The sequence below is a fragment of the Euleptes europaea genome, chromosome 2, assembly GCF_029931775.1.
Source record: "Euleptes europaea isolate rEulEur1 chromosome 2, rEulEur1.hap1, whole genome shotgun sequence".
Classification (NCBI taxonomy): domain Eukaryota; kingdom Metazoa; phylum Chordata; class Lepidosauria; order Squamata; family Sphaerodactylidae; genus Euleptes; species Euleptes europaea.
Genome location: NC_079313.1, coordinates 105,429,419 through 105,448,214, shown reverse-complemented (window position 1 = coordinate 105,448,214; position 18,796 = coordinate 105,429,419). Strand labels below are relative to the sequence as shown.

Here is an 18,796-nt window from a genome sequence, read left to right as displayed (position 1 = left end):
CAATTTTATGGGCCCCCAAAAGGAGAAAATCTGGATGCCTATAAAAATTGGACCCCCTGACCCAAACTTAACCAAACTTGGGGGCTCTTGTCAGAAGAAGCACCTGTATCTACGCTGAAAATTTGCAGTCTCTACCTCAAAAAACTGCCCCCCAGAGCCCTGTAAAGACTCCCCAAAGAATGCAATATTGCTTAAAAAATTTCCTACTACTGTAAGAATGATGAGAAATTTTTTTCTCTGCAAATTTGGTGGCTCTACCTTGGGGGAAAAAAAACCTTAGAGGCCCACAAAGATTTCCCATAGGGTTTAATGGACTCGAAATGTTTTGGATATTTGAAAAAAGCAAAAACAAAAAAACAAAAATTTCAGAGTTTTTTGGATTTCCCAAAAATTTTCGGGTCTATTAAACCTGAATCTGAAAAATACGGGGGGTGGGGGTGGGAACAGTGCACACCCCTGGGTGGTAGTAAACTTGAATCTAGTATAAAACTAAAAGTCTCCTTACATGTTGTACTACCCTGGTCTGCCTTATCCTTTGCCTCTATGTGACTGCTCCTGGCCTTGCATCTGGCTTCCTGTTTTTAAGAACTGAGTAATGAGTGACCAAACATAACCAACACATGTTTGTCTACAATTGCATGTTAATTGCAAAGGGGCAACCATGTCAGTCTGTTATAGCAAAATAAAACATAAGTCCAGTGGCACCTGCAAGACTAATATTGAAATAAATGTTGTCAGCCCTTATGGTTTCACTAGACTTTTTTTTTAACTGAAAGTTAGCCAGTTGATGGCACCATTATTTTTACTACATCTAATTACCAGTGGTTTATAAGGTAATTACCTGACCAATGGAGCTTTGACTCTCAGAAGCTAATACCAAAAAATCTTGTTGGTTTCTCAGGTGCTACTGGACTCAAATCTAGCTGTTCTACTGAAGACCAACATGGCTACCCCCTGAAAATCACTTCATCGTAATTAGAGACATTGAGAGGACTTGTCGCTTCTCTGCCAGGTTGTTGTACTTCTGAGACTCAAAACATCATCTATATAATTCCCAACTCTGCCCCCTGCCTGCAGATATTTAAACTGCAGAAAGGGGGCAGACCGACCCCCAACAGGTTTTTCTGCAGACTTAGGGGACCCTCTTGGTCTGTAGAAAAATCTGAAAATAAAAAAAGTGGAGCTTAAATCCCCCTAATTTAAAAAGCAGCATTGTCTGCGCATGCACAAACAATGCACCTGCCATCTGAACTGCTGGCGGCAAAGATCCTCATCGGCCTGGCAGCCATATCGGGGAAACTGGGAGCCATGGTGGTCCTGGGAGCATTGCCCTTCAGGTGGGGGGGAGGAAAAGCCAGAAGCCACGGTGGTCCTGGGAGCGTCAACCTTGTGGGGGGGGGGGAGCCAGGAGCTGTAGTGTTCCCAAGAGCATTGCCCTTCAGGTGGGGAGGGAGCCAGGAGCCATGGCGGTCATAGCAGCATTGCCCTTTGTGTAGGTGGGGGGGGGGGCTGGGGAACCCGGGAATGCGGTGGAGCGGAGCATCTGGCAGTGGAGCCCAGATGTCATAGAGGAGCCTAAGAGGTGGCAGCAGGCATGCTTGACCCCCCCATTGCTGTAAAATAAGCGATGGAAGGGGGAGTGGGAGTTGGGATTTCCCCCTCTGCCATGAGTTTTTCAGGGCCCCACTTGTCTTCCATAAAAGGAACACCACTTTTAAAAGTTTAAAATATCTGTATGTGACCTCTAAGTAGCTCTATCATTTGATGCTAAAATGTAAAGCATAAGTTTTGATATATTACTTTTTTGACACCAGATTGGCCAACAATTTCCTTATCAATTGGAGGAATCAATAGGGAGAAGAGCTTCCCTGCTCTTGATGGCCTCTTTGTGAGGATGGTGTTGTTCTGTCCACCTATCTTTGCCATAAAAGAGACATAAATTGTCAGGGACCATTTGAATTGAATAATGGGACCCTAAAGTAACTCCCTGAAGAATCTAGCCCTTTTCAGTTTATGTGAACATTGAAATAAACAATCTCTACTTGCTTGCTAATCTGTCATTTTTTCCTGAATGTCATCATCCTGCTTTCTCGGTTGAGGAAGGCTTATAATATGCAATGCCACTTGCAACAGAAAAATGTAGTATTTGGGTCACCAGTTGCAGCAACTGTATCATTTGCAATAACTAGAGGAAAAACCTATCAGGAACAGCACACATCAGCATAATTAAATGGCTTAGCATTGCTTCAGGCACTGTCTAACACTCATAGCTAGAGGTAATAAATTTGAGATTTGCAAATGTAAAAATGAGTAGTATCTTGAAAATGGACTACTCTCAAGGTATCATTCACATAATACCAACTGTTGGCAAGAAGTCAGTGATCAGAAATTTGGATGTACCTACTGAAGGTTGTGGTGGACTCTGAATGTTTTTAGGGTATCTGCCTCAGGTCCACCACATTTTTATTACATGCTTCTTCCAAGAAGGTCAGGGAAGTATACATAGGTTCTCCATTCCTCCATTTTATTCTAGCAACAATCTGGTGTGATAAGCTAGGATGAGAAATTGGCCAGATGTTATCCATGAGTTGTACCTCTGTGAGTATATATAATCCCAGGTGTTCCTAGTTCTAGCCAGTACTCGAGGACAAGCCCATAAGTACCATATATGGAAACTGTGTATACTTGAAAAATGAATGGACTGGGGCTCATCAGCAGTACTTTTCAATTATCTACCGTATATTAATGTAACTACCAAAAATTCTGGACAAGCAATCAGAGCACAAACATTTCTGTTATGTATCTTGCCCCACTCGTTCAACATGCAGTAGTAAACCAAAACCAGGAAGTCTGGTCCTCATACATTAGAATTTTTCATCTTCCAAACCTGTATTTCTCAGGACATAAGAAAAGCCATGCTAGATCAGACCAAGGTCCATCGAGTCCAGCAGTCTGTTCACACAGTGGCTAACCAGGTGCCTCTAGGAAGCCCACAAACAAGACCACTGCAGCAGAATTATCCCGCCTGTGTTCCACTGCACCTAATATAATAGCATGCTCCTTTGATCCTGGAGAGAATAGGCACGCATCATGACTAGTATCCATTTTTACTAGTAGCTATGAATAGCCCTATCCTCCATGAACATGTCCACTCCCCTCTTAAAGCCTTATAAACTCCATGAACATCAAGAAGTACACAGAAAGGCCAGAAGCACCAATCGTTCTGATGGAACTTTTAGGGCAGATCATAAAAAACAATGAGAGCAGGCAGAATCCTTCCCAGAACTGCCCATACAGTACTTTAAATCTCTGCACAGCCCCCACTCCCAACTTTATAAGATTTCGGCAGAGACCAAATCCTGAGATATTAATCTCCTGCCACAGACAACACATTTGGTTTGGCCCTAAGGATCAGGATGGAGACGTGAGACTGAAATTCCTGTTAGAAGGTAAGAAGCGACATCATTGCCAGATGTACAGATGTATCAGAAGACGCCTGACTCTATGCACTCCATTTACAATTAAGGCGACCATCTATTGTTCACAGCAATGAAAAGAAACACAGATCACATAAGGCAGGGGGGAGATTAAATGTAATGCCCTGGAGTTTTAATAAGTTCACATAAGAGGTACAGGATGGGCAATGATGAACAATGAGAAGTTTAATGCCAAGGAATACAGTCGGAGAAAGTTGGCTCATATAAAGGGAAAGAAATGGAATGGAGAGAGATGGCTGAGTCAATCAATACACAGTAAATAGCTTTGAGCCTTTGAGGAAAGGGTGTCAGAACAGAGTGTGCCTGTCACTTGGTGGAAGGCATTAATGAGAATCTAAACATCAAATCCAGGTGTCACCAAATATGAGAAATAGGCAGGTGGAGATTTGGGGGACAAGACTCTTTAAGAGTGGGGTAATACTTTCCACATTGGCTTGCGCATACAGAGATGAGAGCTCAAAAATAATATTGAGAGAGGAGATGAGGCAGAGACCAGCCTTTTTTCTTTTTAGGAATGAAAAACTAATGATGAATTAAGTACCTAAGAAGGTACAGGCCAACGCTTGATAAAGCTGGAATAAGTTTGCCTTCTATAGAAATCGCTGCCTTATACTGAGTCAATCATCCCTTCATATAGTTCAATATACAAGTGCCAGCGTTGCGTAGTGGTTAGAGTGTCAGCCTAGGACTTGAGAGATACAGGCTTGAATCCCCACTCTGCCATGGAATTTGTAGGGTCAGTCACACACTTTCAACCTAACCTATCTCACAGGGTTGTTGTGAGGATAAAATAGAGGAGGGAAGAATGTTGTAACCTCTTTGGGTCCCCATTGGGGAGCATGTGGGGGTACGAATAAAACCAATAAAGAGATAAATGCAATCTAATCCAATTGGAAGAGGCTTTCCAAGGTTTCAAGCAGAGATCTTTCCCAGCCCAGCTACCAATATGCTTTGAAGAAGAGAGGCTGGGGACCGAATTTAAGAGCGAAGGCATGCAAACCACGCATTCTTGTCACAGATTTACATTCTACTATTGTTGGATGGATCACAGGTCCAAAGCATAATGCCGTAAGCAGTACTGAATAGTCGAAATAAAGCTCAGCAGAATTTAGGCAGCAGTTTTGTGGTTCACTAAAAAGTTTTACAGAAACGTTTAAAATAAATTTGGCATACTGCACACATGTGCTCTATACTGCAGCCATGCGCATCCATCCAAATGTACCCATTTGCTATTGTATATAGAGCTGTGTTTGCTGTTTCAAACTAGTCCCGGAGTTAACATGCTGGTGCAGATTTGGATAAGCCCAGCTCCTCTAGATGGTGCTAATGTTAAACCAAATTTAAGCCTCTTGATTCAGTTTAGAAAGTTGGTATTAAAACTCTGTGTACAGCAGAGCAGTTATTCTTTGCCTGACTGGAGGACTTTATTTCAATCTAGAATTAACATCTGCCCCAGCTAATGTCAAATCAGCCTACTTATTTTCATTGTTAATTTAGAGCTGGATTTGTGTAAAAACAGAGACTGTGGCAAGGTGCGCTGTGAGCTTTGAAAAGGGAAGCTGGGAGCCGAACACAGATTACTAGGTTGGCAGGTACTTCACCGGATGATAACAGCTGAATTAGCATTTTATTTTGTAGTCAAATACAAACTATCTCTACAGGAACAGCTGCTAAACTATCTGGCAAGGTTCAGAGAGTAATATTAATTTTTCTTTTTAGTGGCACATTCTTCAGATTCCTATGTAAGCCTTTTAGGAAATGCTACACCAGCTGCTAAAGAATGAAGATTATAATGTTCTCCAAAGCATGGTGGTGGAGGCATTAAAAGTTGTTGGCTTCTCTCCCCCCGTTTATGCACATCAAGTCCAATGCTTGAAAGGGTTAAGGCAAGGAAGGAAATTGTGCAACTTGCAGAACAGGTGTCCTTGATGAAAACCCAAGGACGGGGAGATTGCTAATCCTGTATTCCACAGCATGATCAAATCACCAAGCAACAGATATAAATAAAAAAGGCAGGAAATGAGGAATTTAGATACAAGTGTGTCAGCGAGAAAATGAAGATTCATCGTGAAGAGGCTGGGAAGAGAAGAAGAAAAAGAAACAATATGACAGAAGGCACAACTGACAAATAAAAATATGAAAAAGAAAATCTTCAGGAAAAAAACGCAGGGAAATGACAGCAGCAGCTATATCAGCTGTGGCCCTACACTATATGGTTTTTTTCCTTTGCATTAGAAAGAAAATGACAGCCTTCTGTCTTTCTCGTTTCCCTTCCCGTTAGTATGAGCGAGAGAGAGAGAGAGAGAGAGAGAGAGAGAGAGAGAGAGAGAGAGAGAGAGAGAGAGAGAATAAAATTTCAATGGGAAATAAACAACCTTTATTTTGCACCTTTCATCAGTGGAAGGAGAGTAACGGAGCTTTGTGGGAGCAGCAAAACATGTTCTATGACACAGGAAATGCATCCTGCCTTATTACTGCCATTTAACAACCATAGCTTTTGCCACATAGATAGTTTCTTATTCCAGTTAGATTCGAGTCCAGTAGTACCTTAGAGACCCACAAGAGTTTCAGGGTATCAGCTTTTGCAAGTCAAAGCTCCCTTTGTCAGCTTTGGAGCTGTGCAAAAAAAAAAAGGGGTAAATTTCGGGTTCAGGTTTATTGCATCTGATTTTTTCCCGGTAAACTGGGAAAGTCAAATACCCATACCAGTAAATTTGTATTTCGGCTTTATTTCTGGGTTTACCGAAAAATAAAAATTCGGGCCCATTAGAGTCTATGGGGATTTTTTTCAAAGCAAAATGGGGACAATGTTTGTTTGAAATGCCTGTGGGGGCATTTTTGGGGGTAGAGTTCCCGTATTTGCAGCATAGCTGCAAGGGACTCCCCTTAGATGAACACCAAAGTTTGGTGAACTTTCAGACAGGGAGTCCAATTTTATGGGCCCGCAAAGAGGTCGCCCCCATCCTCCAGGCATTTGTGAGCTGAGCCGTCCATTGGTTTTCAGGTTCAGAAGTTCAGCATTACCGAGGACTGGCGGAAAGAGCTGATGGACAGGCTGGTGCCTCAAAGTCTGGGGGCTCCGTTCGTATCTAGGGCACATAGCATGATGTCCATGCAAATTAGCTTGCTATGGTGCTATATAGTGCTAAAGGACATTTTAAAAAAGCCAGAAAAGAACACACCTCTAAAAAAGCAAGGAGGAAAGTGTGGTACTGTTTGAAATGGCCAAGGCATTTCAGAGCGCTTTAGAGATGGCTCATAAATAGATTGAAATGAGCTGTATGAAATGCCCTTCCCTGTTGGTTCTTGTAGGTTATCTGGGCTGTGTAACCGTGGTCTTGGTATTTTCTTTCCCGACGTTTCGCCAGCAGCTGTGGCAGGCATCTTCAGAGGAGTAACACTGAAAGACAGTGTCTCTCAGTGTCAAGTGTGTAGGAACAGTAATATATAGTCAGAAAGGGGTTGGGTTGAGCTGAATGATTCAGCTCAACCCAACCCCTTTCTGACTATATATTACTCTTCCTACACACTTGACACTGAGAGACACTGTCCTTCAATGTTACTCCTCTGAAGATGCCTGCCACAGCTGCTGGTGAAACATCAGAAAAGAAAATACCAAGACCACAGTTACACAGCCCGGATAACCTACAAGAACCAATGAACTCTGACCGTGAAAGCCTTCGACAATATTTTGCCCTTCCCTGTATTGCTTTACTCGGAATCAACAACAGGCCAACAACAGATAACATCCATGAAATCGGTCTTCAAGTATGAGTATGTACCTACATATAGATGACAGCACTGTTAGTATGTCAATACATGCTATAAATGTAGTACCACAGGATGTATAACTGTATAAGTGCAGTTATGCACATTTGTTATATCATGTGCTTAAACATTATTGGAAACTTCAGCTGGTCCAGAATATGGCTGCCCAATTATTGTCAGGCACAAAGTGCATTAATCTTATGTATTTTAATGTATTTATTGTCATTTATATTGCAAGCTGCCTTGTGGTCCTGTTAGGTAGAAAGCTGGCGAATACAAGTTTTAAATAAATAAATAAATAAATATTCTGCTTTTTTGGTTTCCCCTCTTTTGTTCCTTTTTGGGTTTTTTCTTTTGAATTTTGTTGATCTTATTTTGATCATCCTGTTTTAAACTGCTCAGGGGTGGGACTATCTTTGGACTGAATAGTAATATAAATGAAAAATAAATAAATAATATTTGTGGAGGAGACGTAAGAGTTACTGATTCACATGTTAGGATGTGAGTGCTCCACAATTCCATGGTAGAGTATATGTTATGCATTCAAACAGTTCCAGCTTCATTCTCTCACACCTCCAGTTAAAAGGATCTTAGGAAGCAGAGCTAGGAAAGATCTCTGCTCCAGCCTTTGTAGAACTGCTGCCAGAGTAACTCACAGCTCTGCGAAACTTCCTGAGAGAATCTGTCAGATAAATTGCTTCCCTACTGCTTTTATGCCACTGCTGGACAAGGTAATCGCTATAAGAGAAATCTACGCAGATGGAGAGGGGAAGAAACTCCAGGAATTTCATATTTATAAAAACAAGACAAGGAACAAATAGCTTAATTAAGTTAATTAGGGGAAGAAAAAGAAAGCGCCAGTAAAGCACATGGGGGGGAACATAATGAGTCCTACTGATATCTTGTGAAAGGAAAGTAGGAGTAAGTTGGGTCACATCAATCGTTTTAACTGTAAACAATCAGTGTTTGCTACTTTTAAAATCAAAACAGGGTCCAAGTTTTCATTACAGAAAAACACAGTGGTACTTACCTGTAAGTACTTATGCACAGGCATACACTAGGACTGGACAGGCACAGGCCAACCGTGGAAGATAATACTTTCCAGCTGTGCAGAATTTTCAAGTTCAGAGTGGGTACTCATCCCCTCCCAGCAAAACAGCATTTCCCACAAAAACTGCCATGAGAAATGAGGGATTAGCTTCCCGTTCCCTCAGATTTCCTGAGAAGCCCAAGTGTTCCTACTAAGATATAACCCAGAGAACTTACAGAGGAGGGAGGGGATGAGCGCCTGCATAGAAGTCCCTCGATGGACAATAGTTACAGGTGACTGCAGCCCTGTTTTCATCTTTGGGCATCTGTACAGTCCCCTATAGAGAGTTTAGCAAGCTACTCAACAAGGATGTGGGCATGAGGATCTCAATCAAACTGTGCAGAGCAGCTTGGCCAACTGCTGATTCTTTCCAGGAACTGACATTCACGGAATAATGTCTGATGAAGGTGTTGGTGGACAACTATATGGCTGCTCTGCAGATGTCAGAAAGAGGCGCACCCCAGAGGAGCACTGCTGAAGATGTCTGAGGCCTGGTAGAATATGCTCTTAAGTAAACAGGACTGGAGACTCCAGCCAACTGGTAACAGCATTTAATAGTGGAAACAACCCATCTGGACTAAGTCTGAGCTAAAACCACTTTACCTTTGTTGAGGCCAGGATAACAATTAAAAAGTTGATGTCGTTGTTCCCAGTTATTCTTCAGTATTGACATGAACAGAGGCTAGAAGATGTTCTCTTCACAACAATGAAAGAAGAACTGAGTGAAGGGGGCATTAATCCTCATGTCACATGGCAGTTTGGGTGAGAAACTCTGTTGCACATGTGGGGGATGGGTGCCCCCTCAGAAAAAAATTCTCTTTTTCTGGTTGACCAGAACCTGCACAGTCCCAATGTGGGATGGCACAGAAGACTGAAGTTGAACCTTACTTTAATGGCCTGAGGGAATTGAAATCAACCAGAGAAGAGTTTATGTTTAAACAGGCCAGAGGACTCAGCATTGGTGTCAGTCACCCTGATGCACCAGAACCACCACCACCCATTTACTCCCTGGCTGTAAAGTGAGAGGTAACATAATCATCTGTATACAGACAAAAATAATGAAAAATTGTCATTACTCTCTGCAAGTGAACCATGAAAAGTTAACACAGTTAGGAAACTACATCGAAATTAAAAAAAGAAAGATGTTAGCTTCATTAAAGTTAAACATATTCATGGTATTTTTTTTGCCTATACAAAACAATATAAAATGCAGAACCATTTTCCAGCAAATTTTAATTTAAATTGGTTTCTCCACCTGCTTCTCCTTTCCTAGATGTAACCACTTGGAAGTCTTCCAGTGGGAGGAACTAAACTGTCAGGAAGTATTTGAATCTTGTTTGCACTGGCGAAAGGAGAGGATTTTTTAAAAAATCAGCAGATTTTAAGTTTGGCGCAATCACGACCATACAGCAAAAGTCGCTATAAATGGTTCTCCTTCAAAGGGCACATTTGTTCTCTAAGAACTAAGCCTTTGAATTCACCAGACAATTAGAGGTTTTCACATTTAATGCCAATAAGATGCCAAGATAAATGCTGTGCATGGGGACAATTTAGAGTAATAAGATTTCCCAGATAATCTTGCTTTAAAGATAGATTTTCTACCCATTTCCAAAGCCTTGACATGACTGGTGTGCAGAGACTAATTTAGACCCTCTTTAGGCTATGAATTAGAACAAAAACCCAACAACCATCTATGTTTTGAAAGTAGATGATAACAAGGGCATATCTGGGGGCTTATAGTTCACCACCTTGGCTTTATTACTGGCCCCTTTCAGATTACTGCTCTAAACTGGATGTTATCCATTGCTGGCCTGATTCCGAGTAAAGTGATGCAGGGAAGGGCGTTTCATACAGCTCATTTCAATCCATCTATGAGCCGTCTCTAAAGCGCTCTGAAATGCTTTGGCCATTTCAAATAGTTCCATACTTTCCCCCTGCCTTTTTTAGAGGTGTGTTCTTTTCTGGCTTTTAAAAAATGTTCGATAGTGATATAGCACCATAGTGATATAGCACCATAGCAATCCCATGCATCTGAATGCTGGTGATATAGCACTGAATTGCTATATCACCAGCATTTGGATGTATGGGATTGCTATGATGCTATAGCGCTACAGCACTAATCTTAGAACATTAAAAAAAAGCCAGAAATTATATGAATTTTGAAAGTTGAATACTACTTACTGACTTTCCCTGTGGTCTTCCCTCCACTACACAGTTGTCTTCAACATGCAGAAAAGTTGTCCTTGGGCTCATGGGAGCCATGTGGGAAAACTGGTGCATGGGTTAGAGGGTTGCAGGGAGGAGTGGGAAAGGAGTATGAGAGAAGAGGAATTCTGAGAAAATGCATGTGTCACCCATCAGTAGTTGGCTGGATCCAAGCCACTGTCTTTTACTACTATTTAATGAAAGCCATATGCCTATTTAATGAAAGCCATATGCCTCTCAACACGACCATTCAAAAGGCGGCAGGTTCTCTCTGCAGAAGACTTAAAGCTGGTACTCCTCCTTGAAATGCTTACCACAAGCTTAGAGAGGCTGTGAGCTTCATTGTGTCCATTTGGGTATACAAACAGCACACTATAGGTAATTACTTCTACACTCTGCAGTTTGGATAACCAGCTGAGGTTCTTTCTACAGTGTGGTGTAGCGGTTAAGAGCCGTGGTTTGGAGCGGTGGACTCTTAATCTGGAGAACCGGGTTTGATTCCCCACTCCTCCACATGAGCGGTGGACGCTAATCTGGTGAACTGGATTTGTTTCCCCACTCCTGCACACGAAGCCAGCTGGGTGACCTTGGGCTAGTCATAGCTCTCTTACAGCTCTCTCAGCCCCACCTACCTCACAGGGTGTCTGTTGTGGGGAGGGGAAGGGAAGGTGATTGTAAGCCATCTGAGTCTCCCTTAAGTGGTAGAGAAAGTCAGCATATATATATCAACTCTTCTTCTTCCCCATTTTCCCACCTGCCAGAAATGCCTCTGGCTATACCCAGGCTAAATATTTGGCCAGGATCAAGATGAGCAATCAAAGATTACATATCTCACTGAGGATAAGTTCCACTGATGGTGTTTTTAGGCAAGGTCAACATAATGTGGTTGTCAATGCCATGCACCAAAACACACAAAGTAATAAGAGTACTTCTGAACATATACAGAATGGCTTGGGGGCCGGGCGTATTTTGCCAAACTTGGCACTGGCCTCAGGACTCTGCTTCCAAAGAATCTCATATTTTATTTCTTATTAAAAAGCAATTTCTAGTCCTGATTTCAAAGATACGTTGGGAAGCATATAGGCGAGGTTGATGAATTCTCAGAAGTTAGAAATGTTGCTGAATAAGATTTAGAGGATGGTATCAGATGATGGAGCATAAACAGCTTACTGCTCCTTTCTATGATGTAAAGATGCAAGATAAACAATGGAAAACAGGTGAAATCACGCAAATGCACTTACCTTGCATAATTTATGCACAATGCAGAACTCTGTGTTTTTTACCTCAGGGTTTAAGTCTCCTGATTATTCATTTATTTTGTGCAGCTTTGTGAATATCTTTCCCTCACCTCCTGATACCCACAACTAGGATTCAACAGCAGCAACTACAGAGCCACATTCTGGATCAGAGTTTGGTTTCCAGGCAGGCTTAATGCCAACACCTTCTCCCCCAATCTTTTTTTTTTTTAAACGACTCTTGTGCATTCGTGAGTTTATGCTTTACACATTACATTATCCTTCATTCCTCCTCCAGACTATACAACAAATCACGATTCTGCTTAATCCTGCCGCAATATAGGGAACTGGTCTAGTCTAGTCCAAAGCTTCTTAAACTGTGGGTCATGACCCCATATGGGGTTGTGTAACTGAATGTGGGAGTCGCGAAAAATTTGGCAACAGTCAATGATAAAATTATATGCATACCAAAGAACTGTTTTAAAATAAATTTCTTTATGATTTATTATCAGTAAATGTTTGATTTGTATACCTATATTATATACCTATATACCCGGGGTTGTGTAAAAATTTCTCAGGTGAAAAGGGGTTGCGAGTGAAAAAAGTTTAAGAAGCCCTGGTCTCGTCTGTAGGAGTTTAACAGAAACTATACAAACCCAGGAACAGTATATACTACTATAATAAAGTATGTATGATTATAACAAAAACACTGCAAAGGAAAGTCCGGCAGAAAAGAAAACTTAATTCTGAGAATAAATGAATTGTATGTACCTTAGGTATTTGAGACTATAGCTTGGTTCATATACCCTAGTAAGCCTCTGCCCATTGCCTGCAGGGTCACTGAAGTTTCCATGTTTCTGAAGACTCATGAGGGGTTTGAGGAAGGTTTTTTGGAGCAGAGGGGGGGACAAGCCTGTTACAGGAAAACTTAGTTTTCATTTTACCGAGGAGAAAGCCAATTGCTAACTCTTATTGTTACAGAAGTGTAAGATTTTTTTTTTACACCGAGACCTCGATTATATATATAAAAATTGCATAATTAGTTTTTTAAAAGTTCATTGGTAAGATTGATAAGGGATTCACCTGCTTCTGTTCTTCTCCTAAACTGTCCCACATCGATGCAACGATTTTTGATACATCCCCAAAGGTTGCATTGGGGTTCTGTCCTTTGATGGCTGCTTGCGTATCTCTGAAAAACAGGGCATAAGCAGACACTGGCTTCTGGGGTTCATTCGGGTCCTTCTTTTTTTTCTTCTTTTGGTTTTTAGGTTTTTTGCCCAGATCCGTCAATGGTCTCTTCTCCCCAGTTACCTGTTGAACGTCAAGAAGGATGCATTAGTGACTGTATTTCACATCATTTTTTATTTTGATTAAAGCCCCTGCTGAAATCTGTACTGGGGAGAAAAAGAAGTCAATAAGCCAACAGAATTAAGACGGTCCCTTCCAAAAGTAGCCTCTCATATTGTTCCTCTTCTTTAACTGAGCTGCTTAAGAATTTCAGCTTTTCATGAATTATGCTGCAACTAAAATATAGACAAACTCACAATTCCTGTAACAAATGTTCTTTTCACAGTCATGACTTTTGATATACACTTACAAAACAGGAACTTTATACAAACATTTGAGAAAGGACTATAGGATCTATGTGCACTGTGCACTCTTTCTGCCACCCAACAGCCATTTTCACAAACACATGCACATTTTAAATTTCTCATTATTCAGTTATTGAATAATCTGTTGAGCTGCAAGTTGAATGTGTGAAGTAAATCCATTGAAAAACACTGTGTGGGAGGTTGTGCTACTAATACATTTATTTAGAAAATGTATGTCCCACCTTTCTGCTTTGACAAGTGCTCAAGGCAGCATACAAAGAAAATTTTAAAAAAGCACTAAAGTCATAATAAAAACCAACAATGAATCAGATTTCAAAGTAACTAGAAAGCAATACAGGTAAAATAAAACCCTCATGCTATGAACATTTAATTACATTGATTAATTAATTTAAAACTTTTCTAGCCTGCCTTATAGCCCCGAATTCAATGTGGTGAACACTGTAGAAACCAAGGTGCAAAGACATAAATTTCAATCCAACTAAATACACAAGAATTAAAACATACAGGACCAGCAAACTCACAGCCAATTTTGCTGGAAAACATCATCCTCCACCATATACTCGCTGTTATAGGACTACCATACATGCCTTCCTAAATTTAGCAAGGGAAGGCCCCCTCTTCACCCACTATGGAGTCCACTCGAAAGGACTGGGCTCATCACAGAAGAGGCCTGTGATTTTGCTGTGGCTGTAACTGAAGATCATCAACCAAGGCCGCAAGTGCTGTTTCAGTCCTGAATCCTGGCCTTAAGCCAGGTTGAAACAGATCAAGGAAGATGTTTTATCGAAAAATGCCTGCAGTTGCTCTGCCACAACCTGGTCAATCACCTTGACCAGAAAGAAAACAGACCAATAACTGTCCACACCTTTTACCTAAAGGATCACTTCTTAAGAGGGGTTTAATCACAGCTTTCATTAGCTGCGAAGGAAACACCTCTTATAGAAAGGTGTGTGTGTAAAGTGCCATCAAGTCGCAGCCGACTTATGGCGACCCCTTTTTGGGGGGGTTTTCATGGCAAGAGACTAACAGAGGTGGTTTGCCAGTGCCTTCCTCTGCACAGCAACCCTGGTATTCCTTGGTGGTCTCCCATCCAAATACTAACCAGGTCCGACCCTGCTTAGCTTCTGAGATCTGACGAGATCAGGCTAGCCTAGGCCCGTGTTGGCGAACCTATGGCACGAGTGCCACTTCCGGCACGCGTAGCCCTCTCTGCCGGCACGCGCAGTTCCTCCAAGCAGCTGTCCTTTCCAGATCTGCCCTGCCCCGGATGGGGGAGGCTGTAGCCCAGGGGTGGGGAACCTCCGACATCATTGGCGGTGGCCCCCAGACTCTCCCACAGAAGCCGCCGCCATTGCCGCCGCTGGAGCGTGCACGGCCGGCCAGGTGGGTGGGAGAGTGGGGAACAGAAGCCGAGCGCCCACACTCGGCATGGCCAGCGGCTTCTCCGGCGCCCTCTGGGCCTGTGCAGGTGGAGGGGCGTGGCTGGCCGGTGGGCGCGAAGGTGGGCCTGAGCCACACCGCTGCATTGTTGGCCTTCCTTGGGCTGCTCTGCCTCTCCTGCCCCTTCACCCTTCCTCTCCCAGCTCCTTCTCCCTCACCCAGGACCTGCCCCAGCCCTCCATGGGTGTGTAGGAGCGGGGCAGGACATCGAGCCTCCGCGGGAAGGGAAGGGTCTTCCGGCGCCCTGTGCGCTGCGGGCTGTTCTGCGTGCACTCTTTTTCTTTCTTTCTCTCCCTCCCTTCCTTCCCCTTCCCCCTCCCTTCCCCTTCCCCCTCCCTTCCCTTCTTCCCTTCCTTCCTTCCTTCTTTCCCTCCAGCGGCTTCTCCGGCACCCTCTGGGTCTGCGCAGGCAGAGGGGCGTGCAGTCCTATTCCACCTTTGAAGTGCCCACAAGCCATCCTCCAAACACTTTTCCATTTGTCTTGATATGTTGAGAGAAAACACTAAGGAACTAGTTGCCAATCTCCAGGTACTAGCTGGAGATCTCCTGCTATTACAAGTGATCTCCAACCAATAGAGATCAGTTCCCCTGGAAAAAATTGCCACTTTGGCAATTGGACTCTATGGCACTGAAGTCCTTCCCCAAACCCCACCCTCCTCAGGCGCCACCCCAAAAACCTCCCACTCGTGGCGAAGAGGAACTTGGCAACCCTAGCCTCTCCCTCTGAGCCCCCTCTGGGGGTAGTATTCAGGTTAAATTTCCGCATTGGCACTCGGCGATAAATAAGTGGGTTTGGGGTTGCAGTTTGGGCACTCGGTCTCTAAAAGGTTCGCCATCACTGGCCTAGGCCATCCAGGTCAGGGCTCTTATAGAAAGGACATATTGCTAATGTTCACCAAAGATTTTAGCACCTTTTCCTGGGAGAATATGAACAAACAGAATGGGTAAGGATCAAGTATGCAGGAAGTGGCCTTCACAACCCCAAGAAATCTGTCTACATCAGTCAGGGAAACCAAGGTCACCATTAATCCCCTCAGTCAAGGATCTACCGGTACTCCCAAATTGGCATATAAAATAGACCAGATGAGAGAGATTTTAACAGCAAAGAACTGGGCAAAATCACCAAAGCTAATTTCCCAATCAAAGTTGGAAATGTGTGGCCCTGAACCACCCTAAATAGTGGACAAGATTCAGCCAATGAAACAGTAGCAGAAAAGAAAGCCTTCTTTGCCACCATTGTCATAAACTCATAGGCCCTTAAATGGGCTCTACAGTGTATTTTTCTGATTTGGCATGATTTTTCCACCAATGGCACTCTAGCTAGTTCCCCCAATTCTTCATTGCTTCACTAAACCTTCCTTGAGGAAGGGCACTGAGAAGTAACTCTGTCAACAGCACCCTGCAAACCAGTATCCCAGGCTAGTATCTGGGCCTCTAAAAAGCCATTATCAAAGTTCTCGAACATCCCCAGAGACATTTGGAAACATATTGACTCCACCAGTCTCTGGACCCATCTTCCTAATGGGTCTTCAGGGTTTGCAGAAAGACCTAGGCATTGTAACCTTCTCCCTTGGTAAGATCTGATCATGGCATAGATCATCCCTAGTGCAGAAAAAAGATCCAATGAATGGCCACTCTCATGTGTTGGGTCCAACATAATCTGGGACAGTTCATGGTTGTCATGAAGTCCTGAACAGAACCTGTTGAGTTTTGTGATGGCTTATTCACATATGTGAATCATCAAGTGATAAAGGTTACCTGCTTATAATCCTTCTAGGGGCATGTGATTGGCCACTGTGTAAAACAGGATGCTGGACAAGGTGGACCATTGGTCTGATCTTGGCTGCTCGTAGGAAATCACTCCTTCACCTCTACTGCTGGTGAGTTATGCTGGATACAACCCATTAGGTATTACTGAAGCAAACCTCTTTGGAAGAAAGGCAAGATAAAAAACCCAAACTAACAAAATAAATCACAAGGGAAAGATGAAAAAACATAGGGCTGTGTTTTTTTACCATCAGCCATATGCATCCTATAATGCCTAGTTCTGACATCATAAACTAGGTGTTACAATGTGAACAGCTGGGAAAAATCTTCTTACTAAATCCGCAGCCTTCATCTTTGCCTGGCTTTTCTGAACATTCAATATTTTTGAGGACTTTGCCAGTGATTTGACAGACAAGGTCTTCTCCCCCCCACCCCTTGCTACACTATGTGGACTTATTAAAGAAATAAATTCTAATAATTGATATTGTACTGCTAACCTTGTCCAGATCCTTTAAAGTTATAGACTGTATCAAAAGTCCTCCTCAAAGTCTGATTAATGGATCTATTGTACTCTCTACTGCTCATCTTGTTACTTCTCCAGAGACATTAATGATTGGGTTAGTTGAGCATGTCCTCCCTATGGTGAAGCCCAGAGTCTCTTTATTTGGCTTCCCACTAAACATCAGCATCAGTCGTTTTGGAATTTGTCTCCACCCAGAGGGCTGAGCATTCCTTCTTTCTTTTAGTAAAGTAAGGACTTTTGTGTGTTGGAGAGAGAGCAAGAGAGACCCCTTTAACCTCTCATTTCTAAGCAGCAGCCCAATAGTTCCACTCTAGCAATGCCTGGACACTGAACTTTAATGTTCCCTACTGCCTAGCATCACTGTGCAGTTGCTTTCACTTGCCTTTGTGTTGTTTAGATTTACAAATGTCAAAACTGCTTTCTGTGTGGGCGCTGCAATGCTTTCTTCATTCTCTGTTATGAACGTCAAGGCCAAAGATCAAATGCAACAAGATTTCTAAGAAATATCAGCTATTTCTTCTCTCCTTCCCCCACAGACCTGTAATCTCCCTTGGCAATTTTGACAAAACAACTCCTGTGGGAGTTTCAAGTTTCTTTCGCTAACCAAACCCTCGTGCTTTTGCAGCCTGTGATCTCCACAGTAATCTCCAGTGCTTTCCCAGCAGGGTTCATTTCAACTGTGCACACATTTTCACCAAAAACCACTGGCAGAAGTGTTAACATCTTTCCTTTTTCTTTTTCCAGTCACATTAATCCAGTTCAGAGCTAATCCAGTTCAGAGCTCAATCAAATTGTCATCTGAAAGTATGTGTATTATTGTTGTTATTTGAGGCCTAGACAGGCTTGTCGGTTAGATTGGCTCCAGTTCTTGGAATATGGAAAATGATGGTGATCTTTGTATGTTATCCTCTGCTGACAACATTGACTTTTCTTATACAAACTGCATGTAACCCCATACCTCATACAAATGCGAAAACATTGTGATAGAACATATTTAGTACAGGTAAATAAGTATGACTTCAGGAAAAGTCTTATACTGCCATCCTAAGCAGGTATACTCAGAATTCTATTCAGGAATTTTCAGTGGGGCTTACTTCCAGGAAAAGATTCTCAGGATTGCACTGTTAATGTGTCTACATATATTAAGGCAGTCATTAAATAAGTTGACAAAAATTAATAACACAAACTTTTTTACTTGCTTGCTAGTTCACAACCTTAATTTTAGGCAGTTGAAAGAAAAAGAAATGTACAATTTTTCAAAGTTTTCCTGACTGGCCACCAGGAAAAGTCATTTACTGTCACTGGCTGTCTACAAGTCTGTAGTAAACCAATTGGAATAATTTATAAGGACTGCATTGGCTACCATGCCACAATCCATTTTTTTTTAATCTACTGCTCAGTAGATATCCTTAGCATTAAAAATACAAGGGACAGAACAAGGACCATGGTGTGGAGGTAGACGAGACAGAGATGCTGAACCAGGCAGAAAATCACTGGCAGTAGAAAAACAGAATAACCTCTCCATGGACATTTCATATACAATTTTCCTAATGGAGATTGTAAAATGTGTGCCATAGATCTTGTATCACCCATTTTATTTAATCCCTTCTCTTCATAGGATTTCTGCCTCCAGATTCTGGATCACCTAATCTTGTTTC

At 42.4% G+C, this 18,796-nt stretch overlaps 1 protein-coding gene across 5 annotated transcripts in view; it reads right to left on the bottom strand.

Moving 5' to 3' along the window:
• Nucleotides 1-18,796, bottom strand: part of TOX2 (TOX high mobility group box family member 2) — a 286,109-nt gene that overhangs the window by 36,142 nt on the left and 231,171 nt on the right. For all 5 annotated transcript variants that reach the window (XM_056844213.1, XM_056844217.1, XM_056844214.1 and 2 more), the window contains one exon: nucleotides 12,879-13,106. In XM_056844213.1, the coding sequence (XP_056700191.1) occupies nucleotides 12,879-13,106 (228 nt within the window). The remainder of the gene's footprint in view (nucleotides 1-12,878; nucleotides 13,107-18,796) is intronic.